Here is a 22,025-nt window from a genome sequence, read left to right as displayed (position 1 = left end):
ATTGTGAAATGTGTGGTGTCATCTGTCGTCCCGTATCGTGAGACATCCCATATCCTTATTTTATCAACACGGAACCCCAAAATTACTATCATAGACTGGCTAATTAAGTGAAGCATCTAAGTGTGAAAAAAGTACTAATGAGGACTTACTTAAATAGCGATGGAAGGCTTGTTATTAGGTCACAAGAAGAAGAGGAAGAGTGACGGTTAATATCCTCGTTACACACACACACACACACACACACACACACACACACACACACGTCGTAATTTGCTTTCATAATAAAATAAATAAACTTGAGTGGGACAGATTCCGACAAGCAGACGACAAAAGACACGGTACCTTGTCGAAATTCAGGTATGTCTTCAGGATATGGGATGTCTCATGATACCCGGATGTCTCATGACGCCACACCCTGGGCTTAACGACATTCAAAGTGGCCGTTAACACACACACTAGCATTACTACTACTACTACTACTACTACTACTACTACTACTACTACTACTACTACTACTACTACTACTACTACTACTACTACTACTACTACTACTACTACTACTACTACTACTACTACTACTACTACTACTATAATATAATCAGTATTTCACCTTTGTGTATATAACCATAATTAGACACTATTTTTATTGCCTAGTTCCACGTCTCATCCATAATTAATCAATGTCTGTCAGGGAGCTTCGCCTCGACGGACCGTGGCTAATATCAACATGAATTTGTGTATATGTATGTAATATGTATGATTAGCAATAAACGTTAACTACTTACTTAACACACACACACACACACACACACACACACACACACGAACCTTAACTATAGTCCTGCCCCGCCCCCACCAACAGGCTAACAAGCAAACTACACGGAACAACTATCACTCACACACAAAGAGAAGCTCCCGAGACAACCGCGCCCAACCCCTGTCTTCAGTTTGACGGAGCCCTTCGCCTGGCCAGCACCATTCTCTGCCCGTCCGCTGCTCCGTGTGTTGGCGGCGGGACCCCTTCGCCAGAACACACTGTCCCCGTATCTGCTGGACTGGGTTCGATTCCCATGCATCCCAGGCTAAGTGTTTGTGTGTTACGCCCCGATGGTCCCGTCCCCGCCCACGTAACTGCTGACCCCGGTTCGATTCCCGCCCATGGGACCTGCATGTTACAAGTACCGCGTGTTATACCAGCGGGGAGTCCTTAACCCCTTGACTGCGGATTTCCTACCAGAAGACATCACCAAGCTACAGGAGTGGAGCAAAAAGTGGCTGCTACAGTTCAGTGAAGAAAAATGTGAAGGCCTGCACCTTGGGAGGGGATATCCAGCCCACCGATACCACATGGGAAACACTCCACTATCCACCACAGAGGCAGAGAAAGATCTGGAAGTGTATACGTTACCAGGCTACCAGTGAAGGGATATCCAGCACACCGATACCACATGGGAAACACTCCACTATCCACCACAGAGGCAGAGAAAGACCTGGGAGTGTATGTTACCAGGCTACCAGTGAAGGGATATCTAGCACACCAATACCACATGGGAAACACTCCACTATCCACCACAGAGGCAGAGAAAGACCTGGGAGTGTATGTTACCAGGCTACCAGTGAAGGGATATCCAGCACACCAATACCACATGGGAAACACTCCACTATCCACCACAGAGACAGAGAAAGATCTGGGAGTGTATGTTACCAGGCTACCAGTGAAGGCCAAATCCGTGCCAATCGCAGCGGACGGGTTAACAAGCCCCGTACCCGCCCACGTAACTGCTGACCCCGGTTCGATTCCCGCCCTCGGCACCTGCATGTCACAAGTGTCCTCGCCTCCATGCCAACGTTACCAGGGTGTCGTATATTAAGAGGACGGCCTGTGAGACTTCAGTGACCTCCGGCAGCACTTCGAGGTCAACATCACCACCTCCTCCGAGCCCTTAAGTATACATTGAAGAAGTTGGAGAGAGAGAGAGAGAGAGAGAGAGAGAGAGAGAGAGAGAGAGAGAGAGAGAGAGAGAGAGAGAGAGAGAGAAGGGTGATGGGCGTGTTGGGTTAATGGTGATGGATGTGTTGGCTTAATGGTGATGGATGTGTTGGCTTAATGGTGATGGATGTGTTGGCTTAATGGTGATGGATGTGTTGGCTTAATGGTGATGGTATTGACTTAATGGTGATGGGGGTATTGACTTAATGGTGATGGATGTGTTGGCTTAATGGTGATGGGGGTATTGACTTAATGGTGATGGGGGTATTGACTTAATGGTGATGGATGTGTTGTCTTAATGGTGATGGGGGTATTGACTTAATGGTGATGGGGGTATTGACTTAATGGTGATGGGGGTATTGACTTAATGGTGATGGATGTGTTGTCTTAATGGTGATGGGGGTATTGACTTAATGGTGATGGGGGTATTGACTTAATGGTGATGGATGTGTTGGGTTAATGGTGATGGGTGTGTTGGCTTAATGGTGATGGATGTGTTGGCTTAATGGTGATGGGGGTATTGACTTAATGGTGATGGATGTGTTGGCTTAATGGTGATGGATGTGTTGGCTTAATGGTGATGGATGTGTTGGCTTAATGGTGATGGGGGTGTTGGCTTAATGGTGATGGATGTGTTGGCTTAATGGTGATGGATGTGTTGGCTTAATGGTGATGGATGTGTTGGCTTAATGGTGATGGGCGTGTTGGCTTAATGGTGATGGATGTGTTGGCTTAATGGTGATGGATGTGTTGGCTTAATGGTGATGGATGTGTTGGCTTAATGGTGATGGATGTGTTGGCTTAATGGTGATGGATGTGTTGGCTTAATGGTGATGGATGTGTTGGCTTAATGGTGATGGATGTGTTGGCTTAATGGTGATGGATGTATTGACTTAATGGTGATGGATGTGTTGGCTTAATGGTGATGGATGTGTTGGGTTAATGGTGATGGGGGTGTTGGGTTAATGGTGATGGATGTGTTGGGTTAATGGTGATGGATGTGTTGGCTTAATGGTGATGGATGTGTTGGCTTAATGGTGATGGATGTGTTGGGTTAATGGTGATGGGGGTGTTGGGTTAATGGTGATGGATGTGTTGGGTTAATGGTGATGGATGTGTTGGCTTAATGGGGATGGATGTGTTGGCTTAATGGTGATGGATGTGTTGGCTTAATGGTGATGGGGGTATTGACTTAATGGTGATGGATGTGTTGGCTTAATGGTGATGGGGGTATTGACTTAATGGTGATGGATGTGTTGGCTTAATGGTGATGGATGTGTTGGCTTAATGGTGATGGATGTGTTGGCTTAATGGTGATGGGGGTATTGACTTAATGGTGATGGGCGTGTTGGCTTAATGGTGATGGATGTGTTGGCTTAATGGTGATGGATGTGTTGGGTTAATGGTGATGGATGTGTTGGCTTAATGGTGATGGATGTGTTGGGTTAATGGTGATGGATGTGTTGGCTTAATGGTGATGGATGTGTTGGCTTAATGGTGATGGATGTGTTGGCTTAATGGTGATGGATGTGTTGGCTTAATGGTGATGGATGTGTTGGCTTAATGGTGATGGATGTGTTGGCTTAATGGTGATGGATGTGTTGGCTTAATGGTGATGGATGTGTTGGCTTAATGGTGATGGATGTGTTGGCTTAATGGTGATGGGGGTGTTGGCTTAATGGTGATGGATGTGTTGGCTTAATGGTGATGGATGTGTTGGCTTAATGGTGATGGGGGTATTGGCTTAATGGTGATGGGGGTATTGACTTAATGGTGATGGGTGTGTTGGCTTAATGGTGATGGATGTGTTGGCTTAATGGTGATGGGGGTATTGGCTTAATGGTGATGGGGGTGTTGGCTTAATGGTGATGGATGTGTTGGCTTAATGGTGATGGATGTGTTGGGTTAATGGTGATGGGGGTGTTGGCTTAATGGTGATGGATGTGTTGGGTTAATGGTGATGGATGTGTTGGCTTAATGGTGATGGATGTGTTGGCTTAATGGTGATGGATGTGTTGGCTTAATGGTGATGGATGTGTTGGCTTAATGGTGATGGATGTGTTGGCTTAATGGTGATGGGGGTATTGACTTAATGGTGATGGATGTGTTGGCTTAATGGTGATGGATGTGTTGGGTTAATGGTGATGGGGGTGTTGGGTTAATGGTGATGGATGTGTTGGGTTAATGGTGATGGATGTGTTGGCTTAATGGTGATGGATGTGTTGGCTTAATGGTGATGGATGTGTTGGGTTAATGGTGATGGGGGTGTTGGGTTAATGGTGATGGATGTGTTGGGTTAATGGTGATGGATGTGTTGGCTTAATGGGGATGGATGTGTTGGCTTAATGGTGATGGGGGTATTGACTTAATGGTGATGGGTGTGTTGGCTTAATGGTGATGGGGGTATTGGCTTAATGGTGATGGGGGTGTTGGCTTAATGGTGATGGATGTGTTGGCTTAATGGTGATGGATGTGTTGGGTTAATGGTGATGGGGGTGTTGGCTTAATGGTGATGGATGTGTTGGGTTAATGGTGATGGATGTGTTGGCTTAATGGTGATGGATGTGTTGGCTTAATGGTGATGGATGTGTTGGCTTAATGGTGATGGATGTGTTGGCTTAATGGTGATGGGGGTTTTGACTTAATGGTGATGGATGTGTTGGCTTAATGGTGATGGATGTGTTGGGTTAATGGTGATGGGGGTGTTGGGTTAATGGTGATGGATGTGTTGGGTTAATGGTGATGGATGTGTTGGCTTAATGGTGATGGATGTGTTGGCTTAATGGTGATGGATGTGTTGGCTTAATGGTGATGGATGTGTTGGGTTAATGGTGATGGATGTGTTGGGTTAATGGTGATGGATGTGTTGGCTTAATGGGGATGGATGTGTTGGCTTAATGGTGATGGATGTGTTGGCTTAATGGTGATGGGTGTATTGACTTAATGGTGATGGATGTGTTGGCTTAATGGTGATGGATGTGTTGGCTTAATGGTGATGGATGTGTTGGCTTAATGGTGATGGATGTGTTGGGTTAATGGTGATGGATGTGTTGGGTTAATGGTGATGGGGGTATTGACTTAATGGTGATGGATGTGTTGGCTTAATGGTGATGGGGGTATTGACTTAATGGTGATGGATGTGTTGGCTTAATGGTGATGGATGTGTTGGCTTAATGGTGATGGGGGTATTGACTTAATGGTGATGGGCGTGTTGGCTTAATGGTGATGGATGTGTTGGCTTAATGGTGATGGATGTGTTGGGTTAATGGTGATGGATGTGTTGGCTTAATGGTGATGGATGTGTTGGGTTAATGGTGATGGATGTGTTGGCTTAATGGTGATGGATGTGTTGGCTTAATGGTGATGGATGTGTTGGCTTAATGGTGATGGATGTGTTGGCTTAATGGTGATGGATGTGTTGGCTTAATGGTGATGGGGGTGTTGGCTTAATGGTGATGGATGTGTTGGCTTAATGGTGATGGGGGTGTTGGCTTAATGGTGATGGATGTGTTGGCTTAATGGTGATGGATGTGTTGGCTTAATGGTGATGGATGTGTTGGCTTAGCAAGATGTAGGTAACAGGAGAGAGAGACACGGGGAGAGATGGAGAGAAAAAGAGATGATAGAGAGAGTCACTGGAGAGAATGTCATGCAGTATGTATATGGACCAGCCTCGTGTGTCATGCAGTATGTATATGGACCAGCCTCGTGTGTCATGCAGTATGTATATGGACCAGCCTCGTGTGTCATGCAGTATGTATATGGACCAGCCTCGTGTGTCATGCAGTATGTTTTCTGTCAGATATGTTTTGTCTTCTCAGAGCTGCCGTGACGGAGGCCGGACTCGTGTGGGACCGCGGAGATGCCGGGTCAAGCAGGGGAGACATCACGGAGAGTCACACCAAGATAGATAGGTCAATTTAGGTCAACATATCTCCTCAGTGTGTTAGTGAGGATAGGCTATCACTGGTTAGCTGTCTAATCATTGGGAGTGACTAGTGTGCAGAGCTCGGCAACATTATGGAATACTAAATGATATCAAGTGATTGTTTTTAGTCTTAAATTTACTCTCTCCTCCTCCTCCTCCTCCTCCTCTCTGTCTATCTTCATCCCTTCCTTCCTTTTAATAAATAAGTCATCTTTTGCTTAATTAACGTTTATAACTCTTTCTGGTGGTCAAATCTTGCATCTCATTTCCCTATCGTCCATTCTCTCTCCTCCTCCTCCTCCTCCTCCTCTCTGTCTATCTTCATCCCTTCCTTCCTTTTAATAAATAAGTTATCTTTTGCTTAATTAACGTTTATAATTCTTTATGGTGGTCAAATCTTGCATCTCATTTCCCTATCGTTCATTCTCTCTCCTCCTCCTCCTCCTCCTCCTCTCTGTCTATCTTCATCCCTTCCTTCCTTTTAATAAATAAGTTATCTTTTGCTTAATTAAATTTTATAATTCTTTCTGGTGGTCAAATATTGCATCTAATTTCCTATCGTTCATTCTCTCCTCCTCCTCCTCCTCCTCCTCTCTGTCTATCTTCATCCCTTCCTTCCTTTTAATAAATAAGTTATCTTTTGCTTAATTAACGTTTATAATTCTTTATGGTGGTCAAATCTTGCATCTCATTTCCCTATCGTTCATTCTCTCTCCTCCTCCTCCTCCTCCTCCTCCTCTCTGTCTATCTTCATCCCTTCCTTCCTTTTAATAAATAAGTTATCTTTTGCTTAATTAACGTTTATAATTCTTTCTGGTGGTCAAATCTTGCATCTCATTTCCCTATCGTTCATTCTCTCTCCTCCTCCTCCTCCTCCTCCTCCTCCTCTCTGTCTATCTTCATCCCTTCCTTCCTTTTAATAAATAAGTTATCTTTTGCTTAATTAACGTTTATAATTCTTTCTGGTGGTCAAATCTTGCATCTCATTTCCTTATCGTCCATTCTCTCTCCTCCTCCTCCTCCTCCTCCTCCTCTCTGTCTATCTTCATCCCTTCCTTCCTTTTAATAAATAAGTTTTCTTTTGCTTAATTAACGTTTATAATTCTTTCTGGTGGTCAAATCTTGCATCCAATTTCCTATCGTCCATTCTCTCTCTTCCTCCTCCTCTCTGTCTATCTTCATCCCTTCCTTCCTTTTAATTAATGTCTAAGTTATCCTTTGAGTGACGTTCTTTCTGGCGGTCAAATCTTGCATCCTATTTCCTATCGTCCATTCTCTCTCTTCCTCCTTCTCCTCCTCCTCTGGCTATCTTCATCCCTTCCTTCCTTTTAATTAATGTCTAAGTTATCTTTCGCTCAAGGTTCCTTCCAGTGTGTTTGTGGTGTCCGGCTCTGCTTGCTAGTTTGTTTTGTCACTGTATAATTGTCAATCCTAGTTAGTTTTGTCACTGTATAATTGTGAGTCCTAGTTTGTTTTGTCACTGTATAATTGTCAATCCTAGCTAGTTTTGTCACTGTATAATTGTCAGTCCTAGTTTGCTTTGTCCCTGTATAATGGTCGGTCCCAGCCAGGCGCCTCTTCCATGTAAAGATATCGGCAGCTTCAAGCCTTGCCGATATCTCAATCCGTACGTGAATGTAAATTAACCGAAATCCTTGTTACTAAGCCCTGCATGGTGCTCTCTCACATAATGCTTCTTTAAATTTTCAGTCTCACTTAATTTCCGGGGTTAGTAATATATTTTGCCATAAGTTAACTCCCCGTGATGGCCAGTTTCATGTACTATATATAAGTAATTTGCCTTTTGCATGGCTATAATTCTGCATCCGTGTCTAAGGCCCAGTTTCACAGTTCCTCATGATGGATTAGTAAGCTCCAAAACCAATACCAGAGCCTTCGAAATTTCCTTGTACGGTGTCTGGAGTTTATATTCAAGTTCACAAGTTTGACGAGACTATTATACAGGAAAGGTCTTGTGTGTGTTTATGGTACGAAGGAAAGGGAGGAGAAGGGAGATGAGATTGAGAGAGGAGATCCTGTTTATAATCAAGTTCACAAATTTGACGAGACTATACAGGAAAGGTCTTATATTGCCGTGATACAAAGGAAAGGGAGGAGAAGGGAGATGAGATTGGGAGACGAGTGAGCCGAGATCCTGTTTATATTCAAGTTCACAAGTTTGACGAGACTATACAGGAAAGGTCTTGTATTGTCATGATACGAAGGAAAGGGAGGAGAAGGGAGATGAGATTAGGAGACGAGTGAGCCGAGATCCTGTTTATATTCAAGTTCACAAGTTTGACGAGACTATACAGGAAAGTTCTTGTGTGTTTATGCTACGAAGGAAAGGGAGGAGAAGGGAGATGAGATTAGGAGATGAGTGAGCCGAGATGGTGTTTATATTCAAGTTCACAAATTTGACGAGACTATACAGGAAAGGTCTTGTGTGTTTATGGTACGTAGGAAAGGTTGGAGAAGGGAGATGAGATTGGGAGATGAGTGAGCTGAGATGGTGTTTATATTCAAGTTCACAAGTTTGACGAGACTATACAGGAAAGGTCTTGTGTGTTTATGCTACGAAGGAAAGGGAGGAGAAGGGAGATGAGATTGGGAGATGAGTGAGCCGAGATGGTGTTTATATTCAAGTTCACAAGTTTGACGAGACTATACAGGAAAGTTCTTGTGTGTTTATGGTACGTAGGAAAGGGAGGAGAAGGGAGATGAGATTAGGAGACGAGTGGGCCGAGATGGTGTTTATATTCAAGTTCACAAATTTGACGAGACTATACAGGAAAGGTCTTATATTGTCATGATACGAAGGAAAGGGAGGAGAAGGGAGATGAGATTGGGAGATGAGTGAGCCGAGATCCTGTTTATATTCAAGTTCACAAATTTGACGAGACTATACAGGAAAGGTCTTGTATTGTCGTGATACGAAGGAAAGGGAGGTGAAGGGAGATGAGTGAGCCGAGATGGTGTTTATATTCAAGTTCACAAGTTTGACGAGACTATACAGGAAAGTTCTTGTGTGTTTATGGTACGTAGGAAAGGGAGGGGAAGGGAGATGAGATTGAGAGACGAGTGAGCTGAGATGGTGTTTATATTCAAGTCCACAAATTTGACGACACAATACAGGAAAAGCTCTTTGTATTTAGTGTGTCATCGAAGACCGCGCCATTTAGAACAGTATGGGATTCTATAGCTTGGTTCGGGAGTGTTACAAAGACCATGATGGACTGTGGAAGCGGCCCTTAATGTTCCCTTTTCTAATATGTCTCTCTGTTTTTGCAGGATGCCGCGGACGGACCATGCAGAGGACTCATCGCGACGACACCAACGGTTTGGTTAAGTGGGTTCTTTTGTGTGTGCGTCTGTGTGTGAATGGCAGGCCTGTCGTATGATTGTGTGTGTGTGTGCGTTGGCGTTATGCCTTCGCACTATTATTTTGTTAGGATGTATTTTTGTGTGTGTGAACTTTTTGCACGTAATCTTTTTTTATACCCATAGCTAGCGTTTGTTTGTGTGGCAGTGTTCCGGGAGATGGACGCCGGGGGATATGGGCTTGGGGAGGCGCACATGACCTCCTCTGTCCGTGACCTCTTCAGCTGGGGAGACCGGTAAGCATTTTGACATAGTTGTGTGGATAATGGATATTGTTTTTTACAGCTAAAGAAACCACTCTAGGGCAACGAGAAAATAGGTTTAGAAAAAGCCCGTTAACCCCTTCCCGGCAGCAGGGCTGACATGATTTTCCACCAAGTTTAGTAGAAAACACTCACTTGTCAATCCTGTGTTGTGAGAATTAATGTTGGAACACTCTCATACACGGGAGATTTTAGTGTGGCTGGAGGTCGCAGTGAGCGTTTAGCACCACCAGCAAATACGCCTAACGCCCACTGCAAGCGTTTAGCAATGAAAGGGTTCAGTTAGACTGGTTATATGTATATTGATACATTCAAATGAAGGTTTAGAGTGTAACCACTGATGGTACATGAGTCAGGATCATCAAATTCATCCAAAAAATCAGCATCTATATCCTCAGCTACCAAAGGAGTCATTTCCTCCGGCTCAAGAGGTCTCTTACTCCTTGACATGATAGACTATAATAATAAAAGAAACTTGGAAAAAATGCAAAAATTCCCGGTGTCCGCTGATGTGCGTTGCATATGTAGTGCGGCGACGGCCTGATGAACGAGCCTCCCATAACCCACTTAGCCAGGGGGGCACCTCTTTGGCCGACTCGGTAAGGAGTGGCTCTCCCGTCACGCTGGTCGCGGGTTCAATCCCAGGCAGCCGGCGAATACCCTGATCTTGATTAATTTCTCGTGTTATTTCGATACACGCAGAGGACGTGTTGAGAAATAGGAAGGATTTAGAAAAGAAGCTCGTCGGGGCATTACACATATCCAACAAAGCACAAGGGTGACTGTCCATGGGTTTGAGATGCCTAATAATAATTTATTTTGTTCATTTTGTCAGTAGTAAGGAATCTTCTATTTTTTTGGGGGGTCGGCCCAGCCCTTTCTGGCGCAGGCGAGTGTTTATAGTGGCGCCATGATACTATCTAATGAGGGCAAATGAGAGCAAACGTCTATACACAGACGCGCCGACAAAAAGTCCCAATTTCCAAACTTCTCTATATAGATCCTCCGCAGGGAAGGGCTTAACCCGTGGGCGTCGGCAATGGGAAAGCCGGGAAATGGCCGGGAAATGGCAAAATTACACTGCATTTTGAGACTAAGAAAAGAGCATGGAACGTACATCAGAGCACCTGCTCCTCATAACTATAAAGCCATTAAGAATATTTCTTTTACTCAAACTCCATTCTGTTTGTGTGGTGTTTGTCACAAAATAAACAGTCTTGTGACGCGCGGCATCTAGCCGAGAGTCGCTTGTTGTCTACTTTAAAGAATTTGACGAGTGATAACTGTATGGATAGCTAATTCAGTCTGCCATGACCTTACAGCACCACCCATGACAAAAAAGCCCACCTCAAGATCACTCACCCACCACAATGACCCAGGGCATGCATGGTGGGTTCCTCTATGCCACAACCGCCTACAATTAGCTTGAATCAGGGGTTTTATGGCGAGCCCTTTTTAGGGTCCACCGTACCACAGCCATGACTCGTGAAAGCCCAGAAAAGGGTCTGCCGATGTTCTTGGGTTAATCGCTACTCCTTCAGAAACAAAAATTATGAGCGGCCGAAAGGGAGGTCAGTTTCGGGAGGAGAGGTGTCTCGATGCGTCATTCCTCGTGAGAGAATTCAAGTCGAAGGCAGGAGGAGATATAGACACAGGAAGGGTGCCCCAGAGTTTACCAGTGTAAGGGATGAAAGAATGAAGATGCTGGTTAACTCTTGCATAAGGGGTTGGACAGTATAGGGATGAAAGAGTGGAGATGCTGGTTAACTCTTGCATAATGGGTTTGGACAGTATAGGGATGAAAGAATGAAGATGTTGGTTAACTCTTGCATAATGGGTTTGGACAGTATAGGGATGAAAGAGTGAAGATGCTGGTTGACTCTTGCATAATGGGTTTGGACAGTATAGGGATGAAAGAGTGGAGATGCTGGTTGACTCTTGCATAATGGGTTTGGACAGTACAGGGATGAAAGAATGAAGATGTTGGTTAACTCTTGCATAATGGGTTTGGACAGTATAGGGATGAAAGAGTGGAGATGCTGGTTGACTCTTGCATAATGGGTTTGGACAGCACAGGGATGAAAAAATGAAGATGCTGGTTAACTCTTGCATAATGGGTTTGGACAGTATAGGGATGAAAGAGTGAAGATGCTGGTTGACTCTTGCATAATGGGTTTGGACAGCACAGGGATGAAAGAATGAAGATGCTGGTTAACTCTTGCATAAGGGGTTTGGACAGTATAGGGATGAAAGAGTGGAGATGCTGGTTAACTCTTGCATAATGGGTTTGGACAGTATAGGGATGAAAGAGTGGAGATGCTGGTTGACTCTTGCATAATGGGTTTGGACAGCACAGGGATGAAAGAATGAAGATGCTGGTTAACTCTTGCATAATGGGTTTGGACAGCACAGGGATGAAAGAATGAAGATGCTGGTTAACTCTTGCATAATGGGTTTGGACAGTATAGGGATGAAAGAGTGGAGATGCTGGTTAACTCTTGCATAATGGGTTTGGACAGTATAGGGATGAAAGAGTGGAGATGCTGGTTGACTCTTGCATAATGGGTTTGGACAGCACAGGGATGAAAGAATGAAGATGCTGGTTAACTCTTGCATAATGGGTTTGGACAGTATAGGGATGAAAGAGTGGAGATGCTGGTTGACTCTTGCATAATGGGTTTGGACAGCACAGGGATGAAAGAATGAAGATGCTGGTTAACTCTTGCATAATGGGTTTGGACAGTATAGGGATGAAAGAGTGGAGATGCTGGTTGATTCTTGCATAATGGGTTTGGACAGTATAGGGATGAAAGAGTGAAGATGCTGGTTGACTCTTGCATAATGGGTTTGGACAGTACAGGGATGAAAGAATGAAGATGTTGGTTAATTCTTGCATAATGGGTTTGGACAGTATAGGGATGAAAGAGTGAAGATGCTGGTTGACTCTTGCATAATGGGTTTGGACAGTATAGGGATGAAAGAGTGGAGATGCTGGTTGACTCTTGCATAATGGGTTTGGACAGCACAGGGATGAAAGAATGAAGATGCTGGTTAACTCTTGCATAAGGGGTTTGGACAGTATAGGGATGAAAGAGTGGAGATGCTGGTTAACTCTTGCATAAGGGGTTGGACAGTATTGGGTATATGTAAGAGTAGTATTTATATATATGTGTGAAAAATTATTTAAATGAGTATATAATGTTAGGAATTGCAAAAATGATTATATATGCATAATAGAGGAGATCGGTGATGACAACCATTTTTAGTTTAAGAAAAATTCAATTAAGTATGGAAGAGACAGAAATGGAATTTATACATTCTTAAAAATACTTAAAACTACTTATCCTCCCTAATTTCTATCTTTCCCGTACTTAATTAAATTTTGGCATTACAATTTTGTTGATCTTAACCCGGTGGTAGCAGCAGGGATCATGTTTCTTAATGGTCCCTCCAAGCGAGAAAAATGAGAAAAATCACCCTCACACAAACCATTTCATAATATATATCAAAGCATTTGTGATCAGATTATGCATCATCTATTTTGGGGAGTTTAAATCATGGCACAAATTTGGCCCGTCGCTGCTACACAGTAAAGCCACAAATTTGGCCCATCGCTGCTTCACAGTAAAGCCACAAATTTGGCCCGTCGCTGCTACACAGTAAAGCCACAAATTATAGCCGGGAGCATTCTGGACCATCTAGAAAAGCATAATTTAATTCATGATTCACAGCATAGGTTCACAAAGGGGAGCTCTTGCCTTACTAACCTGTTGTCGTTCTACACTAAAGTAATCGAGGCGGTTGACCGAGATGAAAACTATGACATATTGTATCTAGATTTCAGTAAAGCGTTCGACAAAGTTCCTCATCACCGGCTATTACTAAAATTACAGGCTCACGGCATAGATGGGAAAGTTTTGAACTGGATCAGGGCAAATCAATGGTAAAAAATCTGAATGGGGCAGTGTTACGAGTGGCGTCCCTCAGGGCTCGGTGCTGGGTCCTCTGCTTTTTATTATTTACATCAATGACTTGACACAGGAATTAGTAGTGATGTCAGCAAGTTCACAGATGATACCAAGATCGATAATTCAATCAGACAGGGACGCTACCGTTTTCCAGGATGAGTTTGACAGACTATATGATTGGCCGGGGAAGTGGCAGATGGAATTCAATGTTGGGAAGTGTAGCATTCTGAGTGTAGGCAGGAACAACCCCTCACACAATTACTCCTTAAATGGCACTCCTCTAAGCAGGTCTGGGCTTGAGAGAGACTTAGGAGTCCTAGTGAGCGCTGACCTCCGTCCTAGGGCTCAATGCATTCAGGCCAAAAATCGTGCCAACAGAGTACTTGGTTTCATCTCAAGGAGCGTAAGCAATAGGAGCGCTGAAGTCATCCTCAAACTTTACTTAGCACTAGTTAGACCTCATCTCGATTATGCGGTTCAGTTCTGGTCCCCCTACTATAGAATGGATATCAAGGTGTTAGAATCTGTACAGAGGAGGATGACAAAGATGATTCAGGGGGTGAGAAACTTGCCTTATGAAGACAGGCTGAAGCAGTTAAATCTACACTCGCTAGAAGGGCGAAGGTTGCGAGGAGACTTGATCGAAGTCTATAAATGGATGAAGGGATTTAATAAAGGGGATGTCAATAAGATTTTGATAGTAAAAGAGCCAGGTAGGACGCGTGGCAATGGTTTTAAGTTAGACAAATTCAGATTCAACAAAGACATAGGCAAGAATTGGTTTACTAACAGAGTGGTGGATGAGTGGAACAGGCTTGGGGGCCATGTTGTGGGTGCCAATACCATAGATACATTCAAGAAGAGGTTAGATAAAGCCATGGCCTTGTATACCCTAACCAGCCTCTTGCAGACTCCTTATGTTCTTAACTCTTGCATAAGGAGTTTGGACACACAAACCATTCATAATATATATCAAAGCATTTGTGATCAGATTATGCATCATCTATTTTGGGGGGTTTAAATATCATGGCACAAACTTGGCCCATCGCTGCTACACGGTAAAGCCACAAACTTGGCCCGTCGCTGCTGCCGGGTTAATGGAGCAGCCACCTGTGTCTGAGCCAAGATGTCTGGATGTCTCTGCCGCTGCCTCTCCGCATGTCTGAGTCTCCCTGTACTTCCAGTGTGTTGCCCCGCCTGGAGAGACACGTTGATGGAGGTGGCCGTGTGTGTCACCCTTTGCCTGTATCCTCTGGCGCCCAGGTAAACAATGATAATGATTATGATAATACCAATAATAATAATGAATATAATAATACCAATAATAGTAATGAATATAACAATACCAATAATAGTAATGAATATAACAATACCAATAATAGTAATGAAATGATAATCAGTCAAATAACGAGATCATTAAATACTGTTGCTCTTGTATAATTTTCATAGTGTGTCTAATTCTCCGTCACTGTCTCCTGGGTTGTGTCTAAGTCGGTCTTGTTCTTTCAGAGGCGCGTAAGTGGAGAGCATCGGCGCAGCGCGGGAGCAGCACGTCAGGGTGTAGGGTGTTTGTTTAGCTGGTGTAGGGTGTTAGGGTGTTAGGGTGTTAGGTGTAACAACGGTTGGCTCTTTCACAGAACGGGTGTGATTCCGTTCTGCGTTTGAGTCTTCCACCTTCAGACGGTCTCCCTCCGAGATGTCTGAAGTTTTTTTTGTCGGTTTTCTCCGTAGGAGGAAGCCGACTCTAGCTACTCTGGCCTCTCTTCCGGGGGTCAGAGCGGTCGGGCTCTGCTTGGCCAGGCGTTGCCTTTCGCGTTGTCTCCGCCGACGTTTTGCCAGACTCTTCCGTAAGGTTGAGCCTGGCTTTTTTATTAGGTGGATCAGGCTGCCTTCTTCCAAGGAGTCTGATGGGAGTGGAGTCTTTTTTTTGGTGTATGTCTGTGGGTACTTAGTGGGTAAGGGAGGGTGGGGTAGAATGGTTGGTGGGCTGGAAGTGGGTTGGGGGATGAGTCTCCTGGGATTTGGGTTGTGTCGAGCCTTACCGCCTGGTGTGTTGGGTAACCTTCACGCCAGGGGGGGGGTGCCAAGACCATATCCATCTCCTGGGCAGGGCGATTCCCCTTTCCCATGCTGGCCCTCCTCCGTCTGCCTCCCCAAACCCCCGCTGAGTGCTTGTGTGTGTTATTTTATTTAGGATGTCTTTTTTTTCTATGCCTTTTTCCCGTGTGTTTATACCCAATAGCTAGCGTGTGTGTGTGTGTGGCAGTCCGGAGGCGCGTGCAGCGAGGACATCACATCACGTCACTACGGTATATCCACGGTATTTGGTTTAGTGTGTGCTGTGTGTGTTTGTGTGTGTGATGGCAGGCCTGCCGTGTGTTTGACCTTTTGCTGTGTGTTGCTGTGTGACTGCTAGGATTTCATTTCTATGTATGTTTTTTTCCCCATAACCCCCTTCCTCCCTAGCTCTTTAGCTGTTGTCTCTGGCGAGGCGCTGGGTGGATGCTGCCGGGCGACCAACGGCGGTGGCGGTGTGCAACGCGGGAGCTGCTGAGGTTTGGGGTAGCACTACGGTGCAGGTTATGTAGGGTGTGTGAGTTTTTTTTTTGTGTGAGTGTCTTTTTTTTGTGTGGGGTGTTGGCGGGGGACTTAGCTAATCACTGTGTCAGGAAGGCATGGGCGTGGCCGTCTGTCCATCAGGCCGACGGGCGGGTGTGCCACCTGGCAGTCAGGCTAGCAGGTGACAGGCAAGCTATCTGGTGGTTAGGCTGTCAGTCGGGCCATCAGATAGGTAGGCAGGCCACCTTGCGGTCAGGTTGTCGGGCGGGCACCCCACCCTCGGTCAGGTAGGCAGGCAGCAGCGTCTACGCTGAGCCGTACGGCTACACGTACGAACGCACGGAACCCGTACGCTACGTTCCGCTGCACTGACGCTCGTCGTACCTCTGCTCGCACGCTTGCGGGCGGGTTGGGGGCGGGGGGCGGATGGGCGGACGGGCGGGCGTACGTGGGAACGGGCGGGCGGACGGGTGGTCGGGCGGTTAGGGAGTCGGAGCAACGCTTGAAAGACGCGCAGATAGATGTCAGATTCTCCCGTAGGGAGGTCTGGCAAGGTGATAGTTTAGGCGGCGGAGTTGTACGCGGGCCAGTCTGTGTTACAGCTTTGCCGTCAGGGTAGCTCCTTCCGAGCTGCCCAAACTGAGGACCAGTTTTCCTCACAGGAGGAGGCTGGTGGGGCCTAGGGTGTTAGGGGTACAACGGTTGGCTCTTTCACAGAACGGGTGTGTTCCGTTCTGCGTTTGAGTCTGCCGCCTTTGGGCGTCTCCCTCTGAGATGTCGGTTAGGATTTCTTTTTTTTATATGTCCGTGTGTGTAACTGTTGCCTTTTAGCCTGTTGTGTTCCTGAGCAGCAAGAAGAGGCGGCTGTGGTGACCCGCCCGATGCGGAAGGCTTCTGGGCCCTGTCGGCGGGGGCGCACCTCTCTGGCTGACTGGTTGACCAGGCTTTGACCAGGTGGCCAGGGAGGCGCATCCTCGCTGGGCGGGGTCTGGGGGCCCTCCGTCTTGGGGAGGTCGCTGCAGCAGGAGGAGGTAACTACTGCTGGTTTTGTAAGGCATTGTGGTTGAGAGCACCTTGCAGCTGTAACGCGAATTTCGTTCCGTAATAAACAATGTACCGCCATGCTGCCTGTCCTTCCTCCCTCCCAGCACTGTGTACGTCTGTGTGTGTGTGTTGCTTAATTCTCCCTCACTGCACTGTGCGTACGTCTGTGTGTGTGTGTTGCTCTGTCTCTGTCTCTCTCTCTCAATCTGTCTCTCTGTCTCTGTCTCTCTCTGTCTCTCTATCTCTCAATCTCTCTCTGTGTCTTTCTCTCTCTCTCTCTCTCTCTCTAGTTAGTAAAGAACAGGCAACGTTTGCCATGGAAGACTCTACAGTATAAGACTCTACAGTATACATAAGACTACAGTGTACATCCCAACCCTCTACGGCCGTTGCTGCTCCACCCGGGCATTACCACATCCACTCGAGTCTCCAAGAAACCTCCACAGCCGAGCTTCAACCACAGAACACACCGCTACCGTTGATGAGGTTCCACGCCCCGGACTACCGCCATGTTAGCCTCGATAAAAGTCCTCGGCGCACTTGTTCTGAGACGTCCTGGTGAGTGAGTGCCCTAATTGCCTTTACTGATAATGTCACAGGTATCCAGTAGTTCAGGTGTGATGTCAGATATTTTTGTTATTGTGTCGTAAATATCCAGTGATTATTTCCGACTCGCTGAATGTTCATCGCACACAGTTTGTCTTTGAGTAAAAACACTGATTAATATCCATGATCGGTTAGGTTACAAACTCCCTCGATTTCAGACTGGAGAGCTACACAACACTGGTCATCCGCTGAGTGGTTGAATTCCTGGTCTACCGGCCCCTGGAGGAGTGGTCGATTGCCTGGTCTACCGTGGATGTGAGTGGTTGATTCCCTGGTCTACCCCTGGATGACGCGGCTGTTCCTATGCAGGGGAGGACTCACACAAGCGATAAGGTAAGGTTTTAATGGCTGGGTTTACAAGAGGTTTTAATGGCTGGGTTTACAAGAGGTTTTAATAGCTGGGTTTACAAGAGGTTTTAATAGCTGCATTGGTTTACAAGAGGTTTTAATTACTGGGTTTACAAGAGCTTTTAATTACTGGGTTTACAAAAAGTTTTAATGGCTGGGTTTACAAGAGGTTTTAATAGCTGGGTTTACAAGAGGTTTTAATAGCTGGGTTCAAGAGAGGTTTTAATAGCTGGGTTTACAAGAGGTTTTAATAGCTGGGTTCAAGAGAGGTTTTAATAGCTGGGTTCAAGAGAGGTTTTAATAGCTGGGTTCAAGAGAGGTTTTAATAGCTGGGTTCAAGAGAGGTTTTAATAGCTGGGTTCAAGAGAGGTTTTAATAGCTGGGTTTACAAGAGGTTTTAATAGCTGGGTTCAAGAGAGGTTTTAATAGCTGGGTTTACAAGAGGTTTTAATAGCTGGGTTCAAGAGAGGTTTTAATAGCTGGGTTTACAAGAGGTTTTAATAGCTGGGTTTACAAGAGGTTTTAATAGCTGGGTTCAAGAGAGGTTTTAATAGCTGGGTTCAAGAGAGGTTTTAATAGCTGGGTTCAAGAGAGGTTTTAATGGCTGGGTTTACAAGATGTTTTAATAGCTGGGTTTACAAGAGGTTTTAATAGCTGGGTTTACAAGATGTTTTAATAGCTGGGTTTACAAGAGGTTTTAATAGCTGGGTTCAAGAGAGGTTTTAATAGCTGGGTTTACAAGAGGTTTTAATGGCTGGGTTTACAAGAGGTTTTAATAGCTGGGTTTAAAAGATGTTTTAATAGCTGGGTTTACAAGAGGTTTTAAGAACAAGTGAATGACTAAGTCTAGTGTTGTTGTTGTTATTCCCAAGCTCCATTGGCAATGGCGAGCTGAAGCATAGTATTACACATTCATTGAACACAATTCAAACTAACTACCCTAATCAAATAACCTAACCTGGTCTGAGCTAACTAAACTAAATATAAGGTAACCTAACATAGCCTGGCCTTGACCCGGTAGCAGCGATGGGCCAAATTTGTGGCTTTACCGTGTACCAGCGACGGGCCAAATTTTTACCATGTTATAAACCCCCCAAATAGATAATAAACAAACTGATCACAAATGCATCGGTACTATATATTACGAAATGGTTTGTGTGAGTGGTGATTTTTTCTCATTAATTCGCTTAGAAGGGTCTTTAAGATACATGTTCCCCGCAGCTACCGGGTTAATGCCTGCTTCCAAAATGAAATAAATCTGATATCAATTAGCAAAATGTATCTGAGGAACAAAAAGATGGAAAATGACTAAGAATGACGCAATGTGACAGGTCAGTCTCGAAAATGATTTCTGATGATTATTAAGAATGACATGATCTACAACAACTGTCTGCTTTGGAAATGACCCCAGCTGAAATAATATCGCATGAATCTAACCTTTTAACATCCATCCCTCTCCAGCATCCGATTCCATTCCGTCACTACTGTTACCATAATCCTCTCCTATACTACATCACTCATAGCAAGAGAGGCAGAAAGAGACAGACAGGCAGAGACAAAGAGACAGACAGGTAGACAGAAAGAGACAGACATATAGACAGAGGCAGAAAGAGAGACAGACAGAGGCAGAAAGAAACAGACAGACAGATCAAGAGAGGCAGAAAGAGACAGACAGACAGATCAAGCGAGGCAGAAAGAGACAGACAGACAGAGAGGCAGAAAGAGACAGACAGACAGACAGACAGAGGCAGAAAGAGAGACAGACAGAGGCAGAAAGAGACAGACAGACAGATCAAGAGAGGCAGAAAGAGACAGACAGACAGAGAGGCAGAAAGAGACAGACAGACAGATCAAGAGAGGCAGAAAGAGACAGACAGACAGACAGACAGACAGAGGCAGAAAGAGACAGACAGACAGATCAAGAGAGGCAGAAAGAGACAGACAGACAGACAGACAGAGGCAGAAAGAGACAGACAGACAGATCAAGAGAGGCAGAAAGAGACAGACAGACAGAGAGGCAGAAAGAGACAGACAGACAGACAGAGGCAGAAAGAGACAGACAGACAGAGAGGCAGAAAGAGACAGACAGATAGATCAAGAGAGGCAGAAAGAGACAGACAGATAGATCAAGAGAGGCAGAAAGAGACAGACAGACAGACAGATCGAGGCAGAAAGAGACAGACAGACAGATCAAGAGAGGCAGAAAGAGACAGACAGACAGACAGATCGAGGCAGAAAGAGACAGACAGACAGAGAGGCAGAAAGAGACAGACAGACAGATCAAGAGAGGCAGAAAGAGACAGACAGACAGACAGATCGAGGCAGAAAGAGACAGACAGACAGATCAAGAGAGGCAGAAAGAGACAGACAGACAGACAGACAGATAGATCAAGAGAGGCAGAAAGAGACAGACAGACAGATCAAGAGAGGCAGAAAGACAGACAGACAGAGAGGCAGAAAGAGACAGACAGACAGATCAAGAGAGGCAGAAAGAGACAGACAGACAGACAGATCGAGGCAGAAAGAGACAGACAGATCAAGAGAGGCAGAAAGAGACAGACAGACAGACAGACAGACAGAGGCAGAAAGAGACAGACAGATAGATCAAGAGAGGCAGAAAGAGACAGACAGACAGACAGACAGACAGAGGCAGAAAGAGAGACAGACAGATCAAGAGAGGCAGAAAGAGACAGACAGACAGACAGACAGACAGACAGAGGCAGAAAGAGACAGACAGATAGATCAAGAGAGGCAGAAAGAGACAGACAGACAGATCAAGAGAGGCAGAAAGAGACAGACAGACAGACAGAGGCAGAAAGAGACAGACAGATAGATCAAGAGAGGCAGAAAGAGACAGACAGACAGATCAAGAGAGGCAGAAAGAGACAGACAGACAGACAGAGGCAGAAAGAGACAGACAGATAGATCAAGAGAGGCAGAAAGAGACAGACAGACAGAGAGGCAGAAAGAGACAGACAGACAGACAGAGGCAGAAAGAGACAGACAGATAGATCAAGAGAGGCAGAAAGAGACAGACAGACAGACAGACAGATCGAGGCAGAAAGAGACAGACAGATCAAGAGAGGCAGAAAGAGACAGACAGATCAAGAGAGGCAGAAAGAGACAGACAGACAGAGGCAGAAAGAGACAGACAGACAGAGAGGCAGAAAGACAGACAGACAGACAGAGGCAGAAAGAGACAGACAGATAGATCAAGAGAGGCAGAAAGAGACAGACAGACAGATCGAGGCAGAAAGAGACAGACAGACAGATCAAGAGAGGCAGAAAGAGACAGACAGATCAAGAGAGGCAGAAAGAGACAGACAGACAGACAGATCAAGAGAGGCAGAAAGAGACAGACAGACAGACAGAGGCAGAGACAGACAGACAGACAGAGGCAGAAAGAGACAGAGAGATAGATCAAGAGAGGCAGAAAGAGACAGACAGACAGACAGACAGATCGAGGCAGAAAGAGACAGACAGACAGATCAAGAGAGGCAGAAAGAGACAGACAGATCAAGAGAGGCAGAAAGAGACAGACAGACAGACAGAGGCAGAGACAGACAGATAGATCAAGAGAGGCAGAAGGAGACAGACAGACAGACAGACAGACAGACAGAGGCAGAAAGAGACAGACAGACAGACAGAGGCAGAAAGAGACAGACAGATAGATCAAGAGAGGCAGAAAGATACAGACAGACAGACAGACAGACAGAGGCAGAAAGAGACAGACAGATAGATCAAGAGAGGCAGAAAGAGACAGACAGACAGAGGCAGAAAGAGACAGACAGACAGACAGACAGATCGAGAGAGGCGGAAAGAGACAGACAGACAGACAGAGGCAAAAAGGAACAGACAGACAGACAGACAGATCGAGAGAGGCGGAAGGAGACAGACAGACAGACAGAGGCAAAAAGGTCTGGCTTCCTCTTCTTCTT

At 45.4% G+C, this 22,025-nt stretch overlaps 1 protein-coding gene and 1 long non-coding RNA gene across 6 annotated transcripts in view; one reads left to right on the top strand and one right to left on the bottom strand.

The window, feature by feature from the left end:
- Positions 1–904: 904 nt before the first annotated feature.
- Positions 905–22,025, bottom strand: part of LOC126988785 (uncharacterized) — a 39,667-nt gene continuing 18,546 nt past the window's right edge. The window contains exon 3 of the mRNA XM_050847188.1: positions 905–1,389. Coding sequence (XP_050703145.1) covers positions 1,173–1,389 — 217 coding nt within the window. The 3' untranslated portion in view covers positions 905–1,172. The remainder of the gene's footprint in view (positions 1,390–22,025) is intronic.
- LOC126988915 (uncharacterized) lies at positions 4,412–17,211 on the top strand. Of its 5 annotated transcripts, none has more exons than XR_007742664.1 (4): positions 4,412–5,904; positions 9,210–9,535; positions 14,715–14,793; positions 15,040–17,211. It is a non-coding gene; the product is annotated as an uncharacterized LOC126988915 (long non-coding RNA). The 5 variants fall into 5 exon arrangements; XR_007742663.1 differs by lacking the exon at positions 4,412–5,904 and adding an exon at positions 7,950–8,119 and having other exon boundaries at positions 8,715–9,535; XR_007742662.1 differs by lacking the exon at positions 4,412–5,904 and adding an exon at positions 7,950–8,386 and having other exon boundaries at positions 8,744–9,535.

The sequence above is a fragment of the Eriocheir sinensis genome, chromosome 6 (assembly GCF_024679095.1).
Source record: "Eriocheir sinensis breed Jianghai 21 chromosome 6, ASM2467909v1, whole genome shotgun sequence".
Taxonomy (NCBI): domain Eukaryota; kingdom Metazoa; phylum Arthropoda; class Malacostraca; order Decapoda; family Varunidae; genus Eriocheir; species Eriocheir sinensis.
Note: the sequence above shows the minus strand (reverse complement) of the source record. Positions and strands in the feature narration are given on the sequence as shown.